The 23440-nt window shown below is 45.5% G+C and overlaps 1 protein-coding gene across 1 annotated transcript; it reads right to left on the bottom strand.

The window, feature by feature from the left end:
• Window positions 1-2760: 2760 nt before the first annotated feature.
• SAXO2 (stabilizer of axonemal microtubules 2) lies at window positions 2761-21831 on the bottom strand. The gene is made up of 4 exons (XM_030317247.1): window positions 21752-21831; window positions 18659-18838; window positions 13348-13550; window positions 2761-5224 (listed from the first exon to the last, which is right to left on the bottom strand). The coding sequence occupies exons 1-4, from the start codon at window positions 21787-21789 to the stop codon at window positions 4281-4283; spliced, it is 1365 nt and encodes a 454-aa protein (XP_030173107.1). The 5' UTR covers window positions 21790-21831; the 3' UTR covers window positions 2761-4280.
• Between the last annotated feature and the right edge of the window lie 1609 nt (window positions 21832-23440).

Genomic DNA, 23440 nt, shown 5'->3' with positions numbered 1-23440 from the left:
CGAGGATCCTGGGGGCGGGGAGCTGCGTCTTGCCCTTACGCTTAGAGAACCGGTGGAAGAAACCACAGAGGAAACCTTGCTGCCAACTTCACGGCCATGGAGCTCTATCTGTGACCAAATGAGGCATCTCGGAAATCAAAGGAGAGGGGGAATTCACCTTTTCTACTGATTTTGAAGTGCAGTCAAAGCTTTCTTTTAAGAGCTGTGAATGAGACTTCTGAGCACTATTCTCTTGCACACAAACAGAAATTCAAAGCCTTATTAGACCTAATTTATGCATACGATAGTATTCCTGAGGGTTCTTGTTTCAGGAAGATTGTAAGAAAGTGATCTAAATATGAAACACGGTGGTTGGAAAGACTTGTTTATAGTAAAGCATTGTTTTCCTTCAGACTGATTTGTCGGTAAATCCAAAGTGAATTTGGGTGAGGCTAGAAGTTACAGTTGGGGCTAGAGGTCAGAGTTAGGATTTGGTGAGTAAGTGTAGGGTTCGTGTTAGTTTTAGGATCGGGTTAGCTGAGAATGGAAATTACGGTAGGGTGAAGGCTGGAGTTGGCTTTGGGGGTTGAGGTTAGGGTCGGGACCAGGACGGGTTGTGTTGGGTTGCGTTCGAACTGGGGCCAGTGCTGGTGTTGGTGACAGTGTCAGGCTGGAGGGTAAACCTGGAGTAAGTGTTTCTGCGGAAGTAGTCTGGGGCTAGCATGGAAGTTCGAGAGCCGATTTGGTTATGGCGCCCCTTCCCTTATATCCTGCCGATTACTGCTTTAGATGGCACACAAGCCCAAGTCAGTGGCTGTCCGTGCTTACGTGGCGACCCAGCCACCCGCACCCGTGTGCTGCCCCCAGCGCGCCGGCCACGACATCCCCCGAAGCAGGCGGCTCTGGACCTGATCACAAAGACGTGAGCAGTGCGTTTGGTCTTTGGACGTGTCTGTGGACGAGCTCGCTGAGTCTCTCGACCACATTCTGAGCACCAGCCCTCGTGTTCTGACTTCAGCCTCACGGACACTGGTGATAAACACTACTGTACGTGGAGGGTTTGGTGGCTGGGATGGATGGGGATGGGGAAGGGCACACACACCAGCCCGCGGGTTGTTAATCAATCACCCTTGATTGTTGAAGGATTTTAAATTAAAAGAAAGATCATTTGTAAAATACTCTTTGTATATATTTATTATATGACTTAAAGGTGCAATATTTTATTTTGTACAGTATGTAATAAAGACATGGGACATATATTTTTCTTATTAACAAAATTTCTTATTAAATTGCTTCACCTTTGTATTTAAAGTCGCTAATTTTCTTGTACTTTTGTTACCATTCAAACGATGTTCCTGTGTACTGTATTTTACTACTGTTTCTATAACATAAGAGTTAATGTTTCTTTCATGACCCTTAAGTGATTCAGAAATAAATTTGATTATTCAGTGGCATCCTTAGACATGTGAGTGGCTTGTTTGTATTGTTTTCTGATTTTGTCGCCTGGGTCAGCCTTCTTGTGGGTCTGGGAGCGGACCGGATGGGTTCACAGTCCTGGATCGTCTTGGGAAATGGGGGTTAGAGGATTCAGGGCGGATCACATAGAAATTCAACTCTCACTCCCTCCCCCAATCGTTTATACCCTGTGCATTATAGTGAAAACAATGTCAAGGGCAGAAAGGGTGGAAAGAAGTCCCAAATGGACAGCCTGAGACAGGTTTAGAAGTAGGTGGGGGTAGGAAAACAAGAGGGACTAATCATCTTTGATTTGGGATCATTAAGAAGGTTATAGGGACTGGCCGACCGTGTCTGCACCTAAAGACTTTTTGGCCGCAGTTGGTGAGGAATCAAAGTCCCTCGTTTAACACTAGGATTCACTCTTAGCGTTGCCCGAGCCGTTCTTACAAACCACAAGGCCTTTCTTTCTAGTCTCTGGGTCTGTGGGCTCGTTTTCCACAGCAAGCATCTGCAGGGAGACCCGTGGAGATGGGATGGGGTGAGGCTGGAAATTTCCCACTGCCTCTTCTCTCTGGATTGTCTTTCTTTCTTCATTGGATTCGTCCAAGTTTGGCCTAGTGAGGACTCCTTCTAGAATGTGGCAGGCTGTTAAATATTACAGGTTTCCGGTGCTGTTACAATGGGGTTTGTGTGTGTGTCCCTGCACAGCACATATTTCAAGGAGACCTTACGGCGATGGCAGGCCAGGTGAGTCCAGCTTTCCACCAGCACATTTGGAACTCTCTCTTGCACAGACTCTGGAGATCACCCTGTACCTGCGTTCATGCTGTTCCCGCTGTCCCGCTTTTCCTGACCTGGCAAGTTCCCGCTCACCATTCCAGATTCAGCTCAGCTGTCCTCTCCTTAAAGAAGCTTTCCCCGAATTCCCGGGCTAAGTGGCCCATGTGTACTCTCTTCCAATGTCTTATTCACGCCTATTATATTGGGTGTTAGATCACGGGGAGACACCATTATTCAGCTCTGTGTCCTCAGCCCAAGTCACATTGCCACGGGAAACCCCAGGGTAAGTTTACTATGGGGAGCCTTTGTCCAGGGAAGAGACCACCCCCATTAGATTACAGAGGGATTTGCATGTCCAGCATCAGAAAATGGGCCAGGATGAGAGTGCTATCATATTTTCTAATTTTTCATTTTGAGTATATAATCATGTTTTTTATTACAAAGGTAAGAATATCTAGTTATGTACAGGTTAACCTAGGTAAGAGCTCATGACAAACGCCTCTTTTCCAGAGAAAATTTTGTGCAGAAATGACTTCATGAAAATGCATTTTATTGATGCTTTATTAATGTTGCATAAATACAGAATTCTACAGGTCATAATTTTCACTAATCAATACCAACGTACATACACACGAGCTACTTTCAAATAAACATTTTAACCAAACATTGGTGGACCTATTCTCAAGCACATAGTTTGAAAGAATTCTAAAGCTACAAAAGACTACACTTCGTGATAAATCATACTCTCCCCTAATGCAATCACCCAGCAAGGAAAAAATAAAAACAGGAGTTTAATTCGTTAGGAAATTTTCAGCATTTATAAATGCAATATGTTCTTTCTGCTTCACTCACTGACATCATTCTTTCCCTCCCTTCTTAGCACTTAGCTCACGCTGGAGAAGAAGGACATAATTATGCCCTAGACCGAGCCTGCTGCTTCTTCTGAACCATGACTCCAGGCATGGCAATTAGGTACGTCATGACCCGGGGTTACCTTGAAGATTCTTCAGAGCCATCGGTCATTCCTAAAACTACTCGAACACACAGTGTTTTCCTTCCTACAAATACTGTCTTTCAAACCACGTGACTCTCCTAGTCCAAGCTCTCTATGCTCTGTAATGGGTTCTCAGGCGCTTGATTGAGGACAAGACTCAGAAAGCTTACTCCTCATAAGCTCAAAGCAAATTTGGTCGTTTTCCAATCCTTGCCTCCGGCCAGAAAGTGAGTGTTGAGGAGGTAATGACCCTCGTTTGGAAAAGGAGAAAACAGGTTCAAAAGAGAGACTGAGGGACTTCGTAACAATCTCTGACACTTGTTTGGCACTTTGACTTTTGGGTTTCGATGAACCATCTGCCCTGATGCTCGAAACGATGTTTGTGAGCTGAGCAGAGCAAATGTCCTTTTACACATGGGGACACTGGGGCTCAGAGACACCCGTCACTGGCCTAGGGTGACGCAAATAGAAACTGTTGTCACTGGAACCCGAACTCAGAGCCTTGATTCCCCGCGCGCAGAGCCGTTGTTGGTCACACGGCGGCTCCTCTTACGAACTTGAACATGGTGAGGAGCGGCGCAGTCACCCCTGGCACTGCTAACCACGGTGCAGGGTGTCCACACCCTGAAGTCTGAGATGAAGACCGTCGTCCCGGATGAGGAATCCACATGTCGTGGTCAGAGGTGTGCTGGACAGTCCCAGTGCACTTGACACATGATAACCAGGTTGTGAGTGACCATGTAATTGTCGTGATTAAAAGCATAAGTATAAAGGCTAATCGATCAGAGACAAGCGACCAAACGGTAGGTTGGGGATCAAAATAGTTCAGGTGGGAATGCCCGTTATTCAATTTTCAGAATAGCAGAGTAGAGAACAATCTTGGTGAGAGATCAATACAAAATAGATTTTAAGGTCCTCACTTCCCATAAGTAATTTTCCAATTTTCTTGTTTAAAATTTTATAATGATTTCTTTTACCTCTCCCCTCAATTATTTTCACTACCAAAAAATTGGCTTTGCCTTTAGAAAACCAATATCCTGTTAGCTTCCTTTCAAACGTGATTTGACGATTAGGAGGCCTCCACCGTGGGTGTGATCTTGCGGAAGAAGTGATGACCTCGAGAATTTGTATTTTCAAAGACATAACCCGGAGGAGAGGGAAAGCTAGCGGGGCAGATTTCCCGTTTCTTTGGCGTGTACTCTAGACAGTACATGGTTGTGTCATCGAATGGAGCAGAACTCTTCACGGGAGCATGCACGGGTTTGCAGCTCTGTGTTGGATTCAGCTCATGTGGCACATAGTGAGACCTGAAAGTGGTCCAACCATCAAATTTTCCAGATGGGTTGGGAATCTGCTGCTGCTTCTTAATAAGTCCTTGACGACAGCTTTCCCAGGCTGGAAAATCTTCCTTTGTGGTGCTTTTTCCTTGAAAAAGAACGTTGTTATTTCTTTTCTGAGAAACTGGCCTGATGGGAACAACACGTTTGGTCTGATAGGGAACGTAGTCAAGATGGCTTGTGCTGTTTAACTGCATGGTGCCTGTGGGAGGGACATACTCTGGTGTTTTCTTGACTGCAGGTGGTGGGATTTCCCATGGTTGAAAGCTTTCGCGGAATTCGGTGCTTCCTTCAAAATGAGCATTTTGGGTCACTCTGGTGTATGGAGGTCTGCAGAGTTTTGCACATTCGCCAACAAGTCCCTGAAAGTCATACCGGTGAGTTGTGAGATCCTCAAAGGGTTGGGTGGTTGGCTTGTAAACCTCTTTTGGCCTTGAAAACTTGAATTCTAGCTGATAAGGTACATAGTCAAGGCGGTGACTTGTGTCACCATTAAAAGGGACAGTCGAACGTTTGATCACAGGGCTGGGTTTAAAGCTTTGCCGAGGCTGTATCTCCCGAGGAACATAATCATCCTGAAATGTAGTTGAATTTCCAAATTTCACGGTGGGGGGATGATAAGTTTGCTCTGGTTTATAAAGGTCCGTTTTCTGAATGTCCCAAGCTCTGTAATCATCTTGAAAATAAAAAAGAGAGCATCTTAAAATACTGAAGAAAACAACCATCTTCTAAAAATCATGGCTCGCTTACTTCTCTCATTGCCAAACATCTTTTCATTTCCTTCATAAATCTGGACAATAATCGAGTATGAAGTTGCTCAGGTTCCCCTGGTTTGTCTCTTCTTCATGTTCACCTGTCTCTTCTATCATCCCACTTTAGTACATATAACTTTCTACTTCTAAACTTACCTGAATACGCAAAAAGGGAATGGAACATCTGAGCTGGATTGTTGATAGTTTTTGAAAGCCTGTGTTTTGGATAAAGGCAGAGTTTAGGAGATTATGGTTGTGTTTTCCAGGAACTGCTTGGGGTTTTCACTATAACTCAAGAAATGCTAAAGGAAACCATAAAATCTAGGGATTAACATGAAAGCAAAGGCCCTGATGTGTGGGCAAAAGTGACGTGGGTATTATTCCTTGGTTTCGGAGGGACTCCTCAAAGGAGAGAGAATTTCAATTCCATTATACTTTAGGAACAGGGCTCCCTGAGCAAAGATACAGACTAACTTGTACTATCCCAGAAAGTTCATTGGATTCAACTTTAACTTCTCAGAAAATGGACTTCAAGTCATTCCCCAAAGATAGGGGGCCATCTAGAGGCCAGAGGCCTGAAATGAGTGCTTTCAAACGTGTCAGAAATTGTATGTAGAATTTACAAGTGAACCTCAGAGCTAAGTCTGAGATTTGGCGTTAAGTACCTAAATTCTGCTTCTTGTAGCCTACCTAGACCATGGACGGGAAACTGAAGTACTTATATTTCAACTGAGGGTTATTTAGTTTTTCTATTTCTAGATGAGGAAGGTAGTAAGATAAGAAATACTGTGGAAAATGGGGCGCCTGGGTGGCTCAGTCGGTTGAACGTCCGACTTCGGCTCAGGCCATGATCTCACAGCTCATGAGTTCAAGCCCCGCGTCGGGCTCTGTGCTGACGGCTCAGAGCCTGGAGCCTGCTTTGGACTCTGTGTCTTCCTCTCTCTGCCCCTCCCCTGCTCATGCTCTGTCTCTGTCTCTGTCTCTCTCTCTCAAAAATAAACATTAAAAAAAAGAAATACTGTGGAATTGACTTTACCCAAAAAAGATGTACACTGAAGACTAATTTATAAAAGACAGAAGTCATACAAGATAACATATAAGAGTCTAGGCTACAGTCCATGCAGTGTCTATTGGAAAGGCCAAAACTCAAATGCTTTTTATGGGGATACCTCCTTTGGAGAGAAGAATTCCTCATTCACAAACAGTTCTGCCACAGTGGCCAACTTTGGGACCAAACGATCACTTCCATCTCATCAAGTACTGGTGTTTGGATGAGAGTGGATGCCTGGCCTGAGAGCAGATCATCTGTAGGCTAGTAGGGATCTACAAAACAGCCTGGCAAGAAGAGACGAGCTGGGTAAGCAATTCTTGTCCTTGTGAACCCAAATTTGAAAACATGGAGCCAGATAAAAGCGAGAGATGAATCTACAAGGATGCCATGTAGTGGATAGAATTGGAGAGCTATGGTAAGCCGAAGACTTCAAAATCCACCTGTAGGGCAACAGAATTGATAAGTAGACAGAGGAGCCCAGGTAGTAGAGTGGCAGTCAGAGCAGATGCATGCAGAGAAGTGAAGAGGCTGTAATAGAACCCATGGGGCTCTGGCAGAGAGGCGGGGAGGGAGGGAGTAGCTCCGCCCTCAAGCTTCCTCTGTACCCGATGGCTTTCCACTACCAGGTCACGGGAAACTCTCTTTTTCTTGAGGCACCATGAACGAATCTCTGTTGTTTGCAATGTCAAGTATAAAATTATAACACTTTTTCACAAACTAGAAGGAAATCGTAGGGTGCTATTGAAGGTCTGTAGTCCGGCCTTGCTGCCAAAATGACCGAGAAAAAGATGTTAATTTCAAAAAAAAAAAAAAGAAACCAAATAGAAGAGGGTAGTTCTCCCTTGCCAAACGAGCTTCAGTTTTCAAAAGGGAAGCAAGAATTTGGAGACCGAAACACAAGACTTCACAGCACACATTACCATGGATATCGGTTGCAGATAACTGCAGAAAATTGATTTTCCTTTTATACATATGCCTATGCTCATATGCATGGAATATTGATTGTTCATTCTGGAGTATTTATTGATAATGTTCAAGCAACACCTTTAAAACGTAATATTTATTAATATAATCTATTTTTCGTGTCTTGTGACACTGATAGAAAGGACAAATGTAGTGCCGTGCATATCTAACAGTGCAGTCTGGTCCTTTGGCAACTGCGGTATTGCCCTGGTTAGATAAGGGAAATTCTGTTTCCTCTGCTCATTCTTTTGATTTCTAGCCACTTGCTCTCTTCTGATCAGCCTTACATCCATGTGTTTCCTCACCATCGATGTTTGAATGTAGAGCTCCAATCCCCTCCTTATATAATGAGCTGTTCTAGGTTCCTCTTTGAGGACAAAAGTCCTGAGTTGCACACGCTAGTTCTTTTCCTTGGTACTTTGGAACCTGTTCCCTGTGGCATCTTATGGCACCAAGGACTTGGAAACAGCTTTTACAAAGCCAGGGAGCTCCATCCTGAGCATTTCTTTCTCAATCTGTATATCATCAAAGAAGTCCCATGGTTTGAATACTACCTGGAAGCTGATGATTTCCAGAAGTGAATCCCCATTCCAGACTTCCTTTCAAACACCAAACCCACATATACATCTTCCTACTAGATATCCCTATTTCAAGAGGTAAACTGAAACTTAGTATGCTCAAACTGAAAAATCAATCTTGAAGTGTTAATTGAAATTTTATTTCATTTACACTTAATGTAATGAATGGTCTAGTTGAGTTTAAGTTGACTATATTGTTGTTTGCTTTTGATTTGTCCCCACATGTCCTTTGTTCCCTTACCCCTTATTTTCTGCCTTGTTTTAGATAAAGGGTATTTTTATTATTCCATTTTCTCCATTAGCACTTTAATTATAACTTCGCGTATTTTTAAAAATGCTTTAATGTTTATTTTTTGAGAGAGAGAGAGAGAGAGAGAGACAGAGTGTGAGTGGGGAGGGGCAGAGAGACAGAGGGAAACACACAATCCAAAGCAGGCTCCAGGCTCTGAGCTGTCAGCACAGAGCCCGACGTGGGGCTCAGACTTACGAGCAGTGAGATGATGACCTGGGCCAAAGTCAGACCCTTAACCGATTGAGTCACCCAGGTGTCCCAAACTTCACATATTTTTAGAATGAAAATGCATTTTTTTCCTATTAGGGGATCTTTTGGACCTACTTGAACTTAAATTGATATTTTTACCCCTTCTAGAACAGTGGAAGAAACTTTCAACAGTTTAATGCCATTTAAACCCTCATGCCGTATTTTGTGCTATATTTTACTTCCATATTTATATAAAAATACATAATATAATTATTATTGTGACTTCGAGAGGTCGATATTCCTTTATATTTACCCACATAGTTAACCTTTCTGTGTGTTTCATATCATCGTGCATTTCATGCCGCCCTCTAGAATCATTTGCCTTCCACCCGAAGACATTCCTTTACTACTTTTTGTAGTATGGGTCTGTTACTAACAGATTCTTTGAGTTTTTTGTTGTTGTTGTTTTCCAAAAACATTTTTATTTTGCCATATTTTTTGAAAGATATTTTCATTAGATGTGAAAATCTGGGATTCATTGGGTTTAAAGTTCTTGGTTCTTTTTTTCCTTTCAACACTTTAAAGATGTCATCCCATTATCTTCTGGATTCCATAGCTTCAGATGAAAAGTTAGGTATGTTTCTGATTTTTCTTTTTGTGAATAATGTGTAGTTTTGCTACTTTTGAGAATTCATCTTCACTTCATTTTCAGAAGTTTGATGATAATTGCCGAGCTGTGGTATTCTTTGTATTTATCTATTTGGGGATTTGTTGAGCTCCTTGAATCTGTGGCTTGGTTCTTTCATCAGTTTTGGAAATTTCTTGACCACCTCTCCAAATATATTCTGGTTCTTCTTAGGTCTCATATTTTACCAAGTGCTAGATGTCACGTATAAGAAAGCCATAGACATTGAAATCAATGTTATTTTCAACAGGAGAAAGCTTGCTTTTTTCGGTGTTAGGCCGATCGTCTTGATCCAATCAGGAACTGAGCTAGGTTGGTGCTCAGAGGCACTTTTAGTTAGACATGGTCTTCCTTTAGATACAAGTGTGTCAAGGACAAGAACTGTGGTGTGTTTGTGGTAGAGCCCTCATTCTGTGGGACTTTGTTTCCTAAGCACCTACTCCAAAGTACAACTGTGGGATACTTCTGTGGGATTCTTTCTGCCCGAGTCTCCTAGCCCACCGTGCCCCCGAAACACTCTGCACACACCCCACGAGGAAAACCAGCCATACGTCTGGAGGACTTATAGACTCCAGCTTGTCATATCAAGCGCACATATCAGGCGCTCCACCGGATTCCCTTCTCCCAGCAGAGTCTTTCTGCTTATGCCAAGCCCAGTCTTCAGCCTTGGCCTGGATTTGACCAATGGTCCAAGGGATGTAAACAGCCATCTTAGTTCACCTAGGAAGGCATCCACCATCTCTGGAATTTTAGCTCTTTCCTTCCACAGCTGTCTAATGCCATTGAAAAAAGGTTTTTTTCCAGTTAAAAAATTTATACATAGGGGGGCCTGGGTGGCTCAATTGTTTGAGTCTGACTTCAGCTCAGGTATGATCTCATGACTTGTGAGTTCGAGCCCCATGTTGGGCTCTGTGCTGACAGCTCGGAGCTTGGAGTCTGCTTCAGATTCTGTCTCCGTCTCTCTCTGCCCCTCCCCTGCTTGCGCTCCGTCTCTCTCTCTCTCAAAAATAAACATTACAAATAATAGTAACAGGGGCACCTGGGTGGCTCAGTCGGTTAAGTGTCCAACTTCGGCTCAGGTCATGATCTCAAGATTTGTGGGTTCAAGCCCTGCGTCGGGCTCTGTGCTGACAGCTCAGAGCCTGGAGCCTGCTTTGGACTCTGTGTCTCCCTCGCTCTCTGCCCCTCCCCTGCTTGCACTCTGTCTCTGTCTCTCTCAAGAATAAACAAACATTTATAAATAAATAAATAAATAAATAAATAAATAAATAAATAAATAAATAAATAGTTTATACATATCTTTAGCTGTTGCAGTGGAAATGATGCGGTCTGCCATTTACTATAGCCTACCTGGAAACAGAACTCACCCACTTTTAGTAGCTATGATAAAAATGTTAAGCACCTCAGTCTGTAATCAAGGCTTCACAATCTGATCTCCATCTACATTTCTAGAATTAGACCCCAATCTCACATTTCCTCCTCTGATGTTTACCCAACAACCATTGTATTTTTCTGGCTTTCTGCGTTTTTGCTCATTTCACCCTAGTTTTTGTGATGTCCTTCCCTTTCCTGTAGACCAGTACTTACTAGTCTCTGATACATTCCTGGGCTGGCCTGAAGTGTGATGTTGCTCAGTCTAAACTTTTGAAGCATGAGTTGTTCCATCAATTTTCTAGTGAATTATCCTCCTCCCTAGTAATAACACATACATTTTTTTAAGTTTATTTATTTTGAGGGGGTGGGGGGAGAGAGAGAGAGAATCCCAAGCAGGCTTCGTGCTGTCAACACAGAGCCCAACACCGGGCTTGAAGTCATGAACCATGAGATCATGACCTGAGACAAGTTCAAGAGTCAGACACTCAGCCAAATGAGCTGCCCCAGCACCCCAATAACACATATTATTTATTTCTACTAAAGCTATTTAATTTTTTATGCTACTATTGCTTTTTTTCCTCAACCATAAAGTTTCTACTTGTCAACAACTATGTTTGATTCGGATCTCTGTATTCCCTACAGTGGCTAGCACAGAGCAGAGAAATCCTGAAAACATTTATCAAATCAAACACTGGCCTATTTTCATCATCTATGTTTTAATATGAATGACCTTCTAAAGTGAGGCTTCTGGGGGCAGATGCATTTCTGAGAGTAGCCTGTCTCATAGAACTACATCTCCAGAACTAGATGTTACCCTTCTCGCCACCACCCTACAGGCTTTTTTCTTCCTTTCTCTTTATCGTATCCCACTTCTGTCTTTCCTCTGTTGTCTGATTCTCGATGAATAGCGAGAGGGTCTCTTATTGTGATTTCTTGTCAAGCTACACGCCTGTCCTTAAACAGGTGTCTATAAAATCCTGCAATACAATCATCACACAGAATGATGAGTTCTGCCTCGGCCCTTAATATTTATGGTCTCATGCTCCCAAGCCTGGAAATACAAAAATAACCTCTCCTCACTAGGAAAGATCAGAAGTGAGAAAACCAGAGGGACCCCAGGAATCCTCAACATTGGTTTATGGGGGTGAAAGTATGGAAATCTACAGGAAACCCAGGTAATGAGAAGCTAGAACCAGTGTGTGTGTGAGTGTGTGTGTGTGTGTGTGTGTGTGTGTTATGTGTAATAGTCACAACCTCAGGGAATATCAATATTAGTGATATTTTTCCATCGATCTTGTAGGAAAAAGAAAAGAAAATCTTACCATGGTTGTTAAAAGACCCAGTCATTTTCATCAAGTACCTTCTACATCACCTTGTTATGCAGCACATGACCTCCTCTGCATACCAGTAAATTCAGATCTGCAATCGCTAGATGCTATATTGTATTATAACAATATACTTATTCACCATACACATTGTCTTAAAACTTCGTTTTAACGTTTGGGTAGCATCTTACGTGATCGAAGCTTAAAAGACAGAAAGCACGTTGCCCCCGACCTCCCTACACGTAGATCCTAGAGTACTGATAACAGGCACTTACCTACGCATCGAACTGGTGAGGGGGATATTTGAAGAACACATAGACCTTCAGCTATTGCCCATTTAAACTATAAACCGTTGCTTTCATTGTGGGTGACATCACTGTTACAAAGGGGTTTTATCTGAGGACATACCATTCAGCTATATCACGTAACTAACGAAAAGGATATCAGCTTAAAAACGCAATTACGTTATCAAGAAAAAATATGGAAAGAATGTGTACTAACAAGATAGGCTTTAAAAAGAAAGACCCCGTTCCCCAAAAGCAATAGAGTATTTTAAAATCAACTTGGTTTTTGGAAAGAAACTAGCCATACACTGTCCAGCCTCTTACTCTTCTAAGTCAGCGGCCCACAGAGAGAAGGTGTCATCGCACTTTGTCCCCGCTAGAAGCCTTAGAGGAGTAAGTTCCCTAAGCGGTGCACCACCATTGTCCCCGGATGGATAAGCCGATTTTGTTCTGAGTTCAGTATCAGGAGGCCTCTGTGCCCAGATCTAAGCCTTGTTCTTCACCCTAGCCCTTGCCACTCGAAAGGGAATATTTGGTTCTGCGTCTGGTCTTTTGCTTTCAGTGGGCTCAGAACTTAAGTGGTGAAGGGCGTCGCTCTTTACTTGACCTTCTCAAAGACTCCAGTCCGCTCGGTAGAGTTTCAGCTCATTCTGGAATTGCAGGAAAGGAACGGTGCCGAGTAACCGTGGCCCAATGCGACAAGGATGATACAGCAGCCTTTGCTTTTACGCTTGACCCTTGAACAGCACAGGGGTTAGGGGCACTGACCCCCCTGCACAGTCAAAACTCTGCACATAACGTTGACTCCCAGAACTACTAATGGCCTACTGTTGGCCGGAAACCAGTAGGTAACCACAGTTAACAATAGTTAAGGTTCCTATACATCCACAGTCAATGTATATTTTGTATGTTACATGTATTCTGTGTTATGCTCTTACAACGAAGTATAAGCCGGAGAAAAAATGTGATTCAAAGAATCATAAGGAAGGGATAATACATTTGCAGGGCTGGGCTGGACTATATTTATGGAGAAGAATCCACACATATGGGGACCTGGCTCAACTGTATGTGTTTTTAGACAGAGAACGTGAATTAAGTGGCTACATTTGGAAAGAAACCCAGGTCTTTTTACTCTCAATGAGGCAAATGGTCTTTCTTCACTATACAGTACTGCTTTGACCAAAGCCAAAAAAGGTTCTCCTGAGTCGTGGGAGCTAAGTTTGGCCACACACCAAATTATGATTTGACGTTGGATAGAAGCGAGTTTAGGTTTTTTGGCTCCTTCATTTTTGAAATGCCAAGTTACCTTTATAGGTTGGGACAGTGTCCAACTTTCCTTGTTTAGCTTGTTGTCTCTCCAAAGGCCGGACGATGGCCACAGGCTGCACTTTGTAAGAATTGAAATCCCGTTTGTACGTAGTGCCAAGATCAATCTCCCCCTGTTTTGGTTTATATTCTTCTGGTACCTGGCGAGGCTGTTTGACTATTTTGTAAGGACGATAATCCGATCTGAAACATATAAATTTGAAACATAGCCTCACAGTTTCTTAATTAGAAATAATCATTATCTCAACGCAGTATTGAAATTTTCAAGGTTTTTTTTTTCATTTGAAAAGTCTAAGAAGATATTAAAATGGTGGCAGTTGATAAACTACTTGAGAGAAATAATTCCTTTATGTCCTATCCAGTGACTAAATACGTTAAGAAAAAATATGTCAAAAATCCTGGTTTTCAAAACATCATTACAATGGATCTTCAGTTGACTGGATCTTACATAAGTAAATTCTTTAAGTAACAGAATTTTTTTCTAACCTAGAAGGAAATTTTCGGATTTCATGAATCTAAAATCTATCCCCTGGGTCCACTTTGTCCAAATCCTTATTCGTCCTACTTGAAGACTAAGCCATTTGGGCATGCTTTCTTCTTACTGAGATCATAAGATCTTCCTGCTTTCTATTGAATCATCAGTTACGTGGATAATTAACACCTGAACTCTGGACTTCAGCCTTAAACCGCATTCATAGTATGGATGTGATTCTGCCTCATCTCTGGACCTCCCAGAAGCCCTTGCCACAGATGGGAGCTGTGTGGCGATGTGGCCACCCTGGGCATCACGTAACCTCATGGGGCAGAAGGAGAGCTGCAGACACTTGGGTTGGCTGGTGGGGTGCGGAAGGGAGGTGACAGACCCAGCGTGATCAGACTCCCTAGGTCCGAATCCCGGCTCTGTCGTTCATGAGATGCGTGACCTTGGACGACTCAGTTAACCCGCCTGTGCCCCAGTTTCCTGACATATAAAATGGGCCGATCTTGCCATGTACCTCACAGGGTTATTTCAGAACTGGCACATGTACAGGCGTGCACGCACATATATTTACGAGAGCTTGGTGCCCAATGAGGGCAATACGTTAGCCACTACTATTTATTATTACTACAAGTCTTCAAAATTGCTTTCTTCTCTTCTGGACTCTCCTGTGTCACTCATTTTAGTTGTTTAAACCATCGTGTACTAATCACTACTTTCTGTGTGTGTCCATAAGCAACACTGAACACTTGTTCCCTATTTAGCGAAAGGCATCCCGGCGACTCAAGCTGCACAGTTGGAAAGCCAGGACTCACCGTCAGGCCTCAGCAATCCTATCAGCGCGGCCTCCGAATCTCTCGCAGACCCCACCATTTCCTCCTCCGTGGCGCTACCAGAACGGCCCAAGCTTTCCTAATCCCTGTTCAAACCTATTAGCTTCTCTCCAGTCTGGTCTCACGTTGCACCCAAAGGAATCCTCTCACTTGTAAGTTTGATCAGGTCATTCCCACCGGTATCTCCCTCACCCCCTCCAAATGCAAACAGGTGGGTGGACAAGAGAAGAAACTTTCAGCGGCTTCGTGTGGCTCCAAGGACACGGCAAAAACCGCCGGGGGCCTCCTCCGCTAGCCTCAGCACCTGCTTCCTCCTGCAGGGGGAGGCGGCCTTCTCCAGGAATTGCCTTCTCTCCCCTCCCCTCTCCTCCCCTGCCCGCCATCTTTGCCGGGAATGCACTTCCTTACCTACTTAATTCAGTCAGTTGCTTCACACCTGTCGGGATTTAGCTCCCTCTTCTCCCTGATAAAGTCAAACCTTTTATTCTGGCTCTCAAGTCACCTTGGGCCTGTCCTTCACGCACGTGATCACTGCTGCGATTTTGTACTTCTTCCCAGTGATGTGTTGCTACCTTCGCTGGACTGCAGAGTCTGTGAGCACAGAGATCATGGCCGGAACCCCATGCTCACCGCTGTGTGCCGGGGGCTCAGCGTAGGGCCCGACACCTAACAAATGCTTAGTAAATATTATTTAGTGGATAAGTGGTAGAAATCACATACCTCTTACTCTCAAGACATCTGAGTTGTTCTTTGCTCTTCCCAAATGCCAGCTAGAGGAGAACGGGCTAAAATGCGATCAGGCAGTGGAGGAATCAGGGAGATGACAGAGAGAAAGCGTAGAAGTCTTAGTTCCTCTAGGTGGATTCGCTAAGTGTTAGAAAGTATACCTCCAAACCCAAAGCAGCGGTCTATGGAGACGTGGTAGTGGGTAAATGCACTCTCGGCCATCGGATTGGCCCCATACGACGTGTCTACAGTCATTCTTCGGGCGGGCTTCCTAGCTACCCTGGCAGACATCTAGCTGTCCTGCAGCTGTGACGTTGTATAAAGCATCGAAAATCTTAGAGACAAGTCTAGACATCTGCTCGTTACAGTCCCGTCCTGTGTTACAGAGAAGTACAGAATGACCCTTTATTGTTCGTGCCGGCCCATCAGCTGTTGCTGCTTAGTGGACAGTCAACATGAGGGAGCTGAGGAAGGGTTCTGAACCCCTCGCCTGCGGCCCTCGGAAGTGCTATTCCCAGTCAAGATACCAAGAAAAGATCCAATGTTTTACTAAGTGTACAGACGGTGATTTAAAAAACGGAAATTATAGTTGCCTGGGCATCTTTGGAACTTTTGGGAGCTGGGACATTTTCTTTTTCTTTCTTTTGTCTTTCTGGTTGGTTGGTTGGTTGTTGTGTTTTGTTTCGTTTTTACCATTAAGGGATGCTTGATCAAGTCAACTGACAAAACCAGAATTATGAAACAATTGCCTTTTTAAAGGAAGGTATGGCACGGGGCGCCTGGGTGGCTCAGTCAGCGAAGCGTCTGACTCTTGGTTTCGGCTCAGGTCATAACCTCACAGTTCCCGAGTTCGAGCTCCATGTCAGGTGCTACACTGACGGGGGTGGAGCCTGCTTGGGATTCTCCCTCCCTCCCTCTCTCTCTCTCTCTCTCTCCCTGTCCTTCCCCCCACTCCTGCTCTCTCTCTCTCTCTTTCAAAATAAATAAAAACTGAAAGATATGGCTTGTCATTCTTTCCCAATTTTAACATTTAGAACTAGTTAAATGCGAAACCTTTATTCAACAAATATGCATATTGTGACATTTATTTCAGATCTCCGTTATGAATCATTAAGGCATCAAGGAAGAATGTTAAGGTGAAGAAAAAAATGAGCAACATTCCCATTTGCTCTCTCTCAATTGTTCTATTTCTTCACCTCATTTTCAATAGTTATAGCTTGTTTATTTACCCGAGTTTTTGTTTCTTGACTGCTATCCTCATAAGGCTGTAAGCAACACAGGGGCCAGGTCCCTCATGGCCCACGTCACACTCAGGGACGCTGTAGTACTTGACCCACTGCACTGAATCTGTGGCAACAGACTGAGCAGCAGTGCTGGTTAAAGATGCAGATTCCTGGGACCTGTGGTTTCAAGTGGAACGCTGGAATCTGCAATTTTAACCCTTCGGGATGATTCTAAAGCACACCGTATCTGAGGACTATGGAAGATCTTCAAATCTGTGGACAAGCCACACGTCTGCAGAAGTCGAGTGCAATCACCAAAGCAGTGCTACCTCAAGGGCGGCCCGAAATGTTAGAGGGACGAGTACTGGCCTGAAAGTTCGAAGGTTTCCACCTTGGCTTATGCAAGGAGAATGGGCTCTAAAATGAGAAGAAAACGGGTAATACTGCAGATTAAAGTGGTTACGGAGCATTTTTAAAACCCCAAGTTATAGAAATCTGACGTGTGTGTTTCCTGACACCAGAAACTTCTATTTATTGATTTTTATACTTAACACCTAAGATTGTGCCTTGACTATGGTGTGCACGTTAACAGAATAAAGACAAGAATTAACTCACTGACAAAGGTACAAAACAAAACAAAAAGCTAAGTCTGGGGTGTCTCAGTGACTCAGTCGGTTGAGCGTCTGATTCTGGATTTCGGCTCAGGTCAGAATCTCACAGTTTGTGGGATCGAGCCCCACAGGGGGCTCTGTGCTGACAGCATGGAGCCTGCTTGGGATTCTCTCTCTCTCTCTCTCTCTCTCTCTCTCTCCCTCCCCCACTCCTGCACTTTCTCTCTGTGAAAAATAAATTAAAAAAAAAACAAAAACAAAAACAAAACCAACTAAGTCCCAATGGAAAGTCCAGGGTCAGGAAGACTTCTTTTTGTCTATCCAACACTGAATAAACATGGGAGTGTCTACTCTGTGCCAGCAGGCCTCCCACTAGGTTCCTGGAAATAGAACGCGAAGATGAGAATAGACAGTTCCTGCCTGTGTGGGCCTCTGAAATGGAGTTAATGATAAATAACTAAGATGCTTTGAGGCCTTACATAGGGGACTTTTACCCAGCCTGCAAATTGGGTACAGTGTCAGAGTGATAACTAGGTTGACACGTACAGGCTAAGTGGGCATTAACTGGGGTAAAAGGGAGGGAAATTTCCAGGCAAGTGAAATAATATACTGGAAGGCTCTGTGGCAAGGGAGACCTGAGATTTTTCAAGAAATGAAAAATGTCTTGTGGGATGTGACATTAAAAGAGCACGGTGAAAATAAATTAGAGAAGCAAGTACAGACCAAATCATAAAGGGATTTTGGTGGCTATTAAATAAAATGGGAAAGCGTAAGTATTTTAAGCAAGGAGGTGATAGAATTGGAACTGCATTTTATTTAAAAAAAATTTTTTTATGTTTATTTTTGAGAGAGAGAGAGAGAGAGAGTGACAGAGTGTGAGTGGGGGAAGGGCAGAGAGGGAGACATAGGATCCGAAGCAGGTTCCAGGCTCCGAGCTGTCAGCACAGAGCCCGACGCGGGGCTCGAACCCACGGACTGCGGGATCACGACCTGAGCCGAAGTTGGACGCTTAACCGACTGAGCCACCCCGGGCCCCTAGAACTGGATTTTAAAGAGGTCATGTCTGCAGGGTAAAGTATAGGAAACAGATCAGAGATGTAAACACTAGAAGAGATACAGAAAATACAGGAAGCTACTGCATTCCTCTAGTTGGGAGACAGTGGAAAGCAGCAGATGTTAGAAGAGATTTTAAGTGGTTAAAACAATAAAACTTTTTGTTGCCCTTTTTCCTTCTCACTGTTTGCCATTCTAACCTAACGCTCGTTTTTCTGTGTTTCTCAAGTTGCGACTCAACTGGTTCCTTGCTTCTTGGGTTGGTTCAACTTCAATCAACTTAATAGTTCAATTTAAAGAATAAAACAACTTTATTAAGCCCAGAAGAGTTGGAGAAAAGTAGAGCAAATAGTTTCTGAATATTTACTTAAATGTCGTTATTCCTTCCATTTTACCACGGCATGCTCGAAATTCTTGCTTGGGCTTCAGACTCTGAGGTGGAGGAACATTGCCATATGTAGGATATTTTTCCAAATATTCAGTTGTGGGGCAGGATGTGCCAGAATTTTCATAAATCCTTGTGGTTCCGTGTGGACAATGATGCCTCCTGTGCAAACATAAATAAACTGAAAGATTATTTTGGCTTTCAAAAATATTTTATATAGGGGCGCCTGGGTGGCGCAGTCGGTTAGGCGTCCGACTTCAGCCAGGTCACGATCTCGCGGTCCGTGAGTTCGAGCCCCGCATCGGGCTCTGGGCTGATGGCTCAGAGCCTGGAGCCTGTTTCCGATTCTGTGTCTCCCTCTCTCTCTGCCCCTCCCCCATTCATGCTCTGTCTCTCTCTGTCCCAAAAGTAAATAAACGTTGAAAAAAAAAAATAAAAAAAAAAAATATTTTATATAACTGCATCTTAACCAGAGAACTTCGATAAACACACAATCTCTAAATTTAAAAGAAGCTTTACTAATACACACGAACACACAAAAAACCTGTTTATTCTGCAATGGTGTTTACAAAAATAATGAATAAATTATGGTATATCCTTCATGGTGGAAAAAATTATGGTATTTCCTCTGACAATGATTTAGAGTGTCTTTTTTATTTTACTTTGTTAATGTTTACTTATTTTCGAGAGACAGAGCACGAGCAGGAGAGGGGCAGAGAGAGAGGGAGACGCTATATCTGAAGCAGGCTCTGGGCTCAGAGCTGTCAGTGGAGAGCCGGACGCGGGGCTTGAACTCACCAACGGTGAGATCATGACCTGAAGTGAAGTCAGACGCTTAACTGACCGAGCCACCCAGGTGCCCCTGGAGTGTCTTCTTATACTAAGAAGCTGAAAAGCTAACATTTCCCAGGCTCTTGGCAGGCAGGCCCCATGTACAATTTAGCTTTCAACTGTGGGGTGTGCTCAGCTGATGCTCTCAGAGAGCGCTACCCAGGGAGAGAGGTTGCAGGGTTGTGGCAGAGGCACAGAGAGGCTGGAGGAGGCAGGCGTCAGGCAGCCTTCTGGTTTGCAAGGTGGCTTCCTGTCTGGCAGCTTCAGCAGGAAAGGGTGGTTCGGCAGGAAGGAGTGGTTCTGAAGCCCGCCGCTCTGTTGCTGTTTCCTGGGTATTGGCAGGGGCAGTGGCTCCCTTGGCAGCCCAGTTCTGAGGTGAGAGTTTTTGGGAATTTTTCCTGAAAAGCTTATTTTGAAAACTGTTTCTTCCGTTCTTCCAACAATTCTGTGAGCTGCATATACTCCTTAATAAATTCTTTTATGCCTCGACTAGGCAAGAGTAGATTATATTGTCCATGACTAATAGCCCTGACCAATATATCATATAAGCTAATAGCAGGTAGTTGTTAAAGAGAATAGGGTTGATCTTAAGGCGTGGCCGTTGCCAGACGCGGAGACTGTAAACAGTGAAAAAGTGGGTTGCGGAACAGTATGTATAATACACTCTATTTCTCTTTCCTTCTAAAGAATGCAAAAACAAGTCTTAAAGAACATTTATTATTTCTAGGACTAGGATGATGAGGGATTTTCACTATATTCTAGATTTTTTGCCTTGCATGTTCATACAATGCCTCATGTATATTCATTTCATAATCAGAAAAAAAAAGATAAAGTTCTTAACAAAACAAACATAAAAATCCAAGCAAACAAAAAGGAAAAATCAGCTCCTCGGGTCTCATATCATTTGGGGCTCCAGGCTATGTGTGAGGACTACTAATCCAAGCCCAGGTAAGGTTGAAGAAAACGCATACACTCTGTAGATGAGTCAGAACCGGCGAGGATATCTAGACTCCGTGAACCCCCGGGGAAGAACATAAGAGAGATCAGCTGTTTTGCATGGAGGTTGCTGGACAGCAGGAAGGATTGCAGTGTGCGGAAGGGTGGAGAGGTGGTGTCATGGGCTATTCAAAATTCAAAGTCAGAGGAGTGGAGAGATTCAAGATTACTGGCTGACAGTGGAGGCTTCGGGAAAGTCCTAAAGTGATTTAGGACCACAGAATGTCTCTTGGAACAATCAGGGACGGGGAACATAGGTCATGCATAGAGGTTCTGATACAGGTGCGCTGAGTTACAAGAATCAAGTCCAAGCTCTGGAGTTTCTCATTATTCTTAGTTTTATTTCTCATGCAAGGCATACATTCACATTGTAACAAAACAAGCTGAAAAGCTTATAAAGGAAACCGGAAAAGCCCGTTCTCCCAACGTTTCCAGTCTCTAGAAACTACTTTCTGACGATCATCTCTGCTTTTTAGTTTTTCTGGAGGCTACATCTGCGTTTTCATTTTTTCTTTTCTTTCTTTCTTTTTTTTTTAATGAGCTTTTAACATCTTGATTTATCCGCTTAGATTTACTAACTTTCAAATCCCAACACAGAAAGATTTAATTTATACCGCTCCACTCACTTCCTGTTACATGGTCACTCATGGATTCCGTGGAATCCACATGCTCATAATGTTTCTTTAGCAAACAGTGATCGAATCCGTGGGGCCAACAGTGACTCCGCGGAAGAAGACTGTGTTTACAGGCGATGGGAGGTTGTCACGCAGGGACCCACAGACCAATTCTGGGTTTCAGGGTGGAGACTGCTCCCATCTCGGTCGGTCAGATCCCCAAGGGGCACTGCTTGGAGGGGAATGGGGCTACAGCCAGGCTTGGATGGAAAGCTGGAGATGGAAGAAAGCGTGGCGCGGGCTGAGAGTTCGTGGACTTGCAGATCGTCCTATTCCTATTCCTTCCTTCCCCCTAAGATTTTGGGGGCATGCACTCTCCCAGCGGGATCTGATCGCACCCCTTAGCAGGCTCTGGACCCGCCGCTCCCGCGCAAGCGTCCTCCGCCCAGCCGGCCGGCGTTCAGTGTGCACCTGGCCAGGGAGTCTAAGAGCAGAACTGTTTCACCCGGGAGCCGGCTGGTGCGGACCCGGGGAGTGCGGTCGCCGCTTCCACGTCCCATCATCTCCGGGGGGCGGCCACCAAGGGGCTCCGGCCACCCGCGCCCCGCCCGCCGCCACGCTGCGCGTTCCTTACCCGCAGGTGCAGATCTGACACAGACACCAGCTCCTCATGCTCGCGGCTGGCCGCTGCCGCCCGGCCGGCAGCTCCGCACCTGCAGCTACGGCCCCGCCGCGGCGCCCGCGGTCGTCAGGGCAACCGCGGGGCCAGGGAGACCGACGCGGAGCCGGCTTCCGGCGCGCGCGGGTCAGAGGTCGTGCGCCCGGGAGCCCCGCCCCTAGCGTGCGCGCGCGTCCGGGACCGCGGGGCGGTCGTCGCCGGAGACGCGCGTGGTGTGGCGGGGCCGGTGGCCGAGCGGGGCTGAGCCGGGCGGCCGCAGCTGGTGAGTGCGGGCCTGCGTTGGCTGCCGGCGTCCTCCTCGGCCGGCGGGGGCTCGGGGGGCCGGGGCTAGCGTGGCTGGGAGCGGCCGCCTCCCGCAGCCTTGGGCGCTCCCCCCCCCTCCGCCCACGCCGGGGCCGCCGCCTCCCCGAGCCCGCGGACCCGCGATCCTGGAGACCACGAACGCGGGGCCCCAGGGAGGCGAAGGGAAAGTGGACGGGGTGGGGGGTGGGGGCTTTTTCTTTTGAGAGCAAGGAGAGACTCCAGTGCACCTGTGGGGCCAGCGAGCGTGCGACCCGAAACTTTGTTCGGGCTGGGTGGGCGGTCACACAGTCGGTGCTTTGGTGTCGGGTGAAAGCGAGCGGGGGTGCTGGGACGAGGGGCTCGGAGAAGGACCGAGGAGCGGAAGGGACAGGTGGCCGCGTCTCCCCTCCCTCCCGCAGGCGCGCATTCCCCGCGTAGGGTCTGCCTCTGGGCAGTTCACCGCTGTCACCGCCCCGACGAGCTGCGTGACTCCTCGCGGCGGTCCAGTCCCGGAAGGGTGAGCCACCTCCGTCCCACAGGCGTGCTGTGGCCTTCGCTCAGAGGCTCGGAGTGGACTTGGATCTGGCCGGGCAAATCCCTTCAACAGGCGTTCACCGGGCGCCTGGGTTAAGGGACCTGGGAACTCTTGTCAGTTCCCAACATTACGGGGCGGGGGGGGGGGGGAAGTGAGGCTTTGGTGTTTAGCCCATGTGCCATTTGTAACACATCCCTAATTTTTAGTCCCAGGAAAGAAAGGACCATGGTGCTCAACAGTCTGGATAAGATGATCCAGCTGCAGAAAAACACAGCTAACATCAGGAATATCTGCATCCTGGCTCATGTCGACCATGGTAAGACTCCTTTCCGAACGGCTTATTTTCGGTCATTAGGGGCGTGTGTCTGCACATGTGTCAGAGCGGGGAGGGGACGCTGTGGGCTGTTGAGCCTGCCGCTTGCGGAGAAGCGAAAAAGTATTCCTTTGGAAGGTTGATGTCCGCGGCGCCGGCCATAAAAGCGTTTGAAATGAACACGGCGAACTAGTGATTAGCATTCTTTGGTGGGGTGTATTTCATTGTGTGTGTGTGTGTGTTTTTTCTTTTTAACGTTTATTTATTTTTGAGACAGAGAGAGAGACAGAGCATGAACGGGGGAGGGTCAGAGAGAGGGAGACACAGAATCTGAAACAGGCTCCAGGCTCTGAGCTGTCAGCACAGAGCCCGAAGCGGGGCTCGAACTCATGGACCGCGAGATCATGACCTGAGCCGAAGTTGGCCGCTTAACCGACTGAGCCACCCAGGCAGGCGCCCCTCATTGTGTGTTTTTTTTAAACAAGACCTTGAGGTTTTGTTGTTGCTGTTGTTG

Source organism: Lynx canadensis, chromosome B3, assembly GCF_007474595.2.
Source record: "Lynx canadensis isolate LIC74 chromosome B3, mLynCan4.pri.v2, whole genome shotgun sequence".
Taxonomy (NCBI): Eukaryota; Metazoa; Chordata; class Mammalia; order Carnivora; family Felidae; genus Lynx; species Lynx canadensis.
This window is presented reverse-complemented; position numbering and strand designations above follow the sequence as displayed.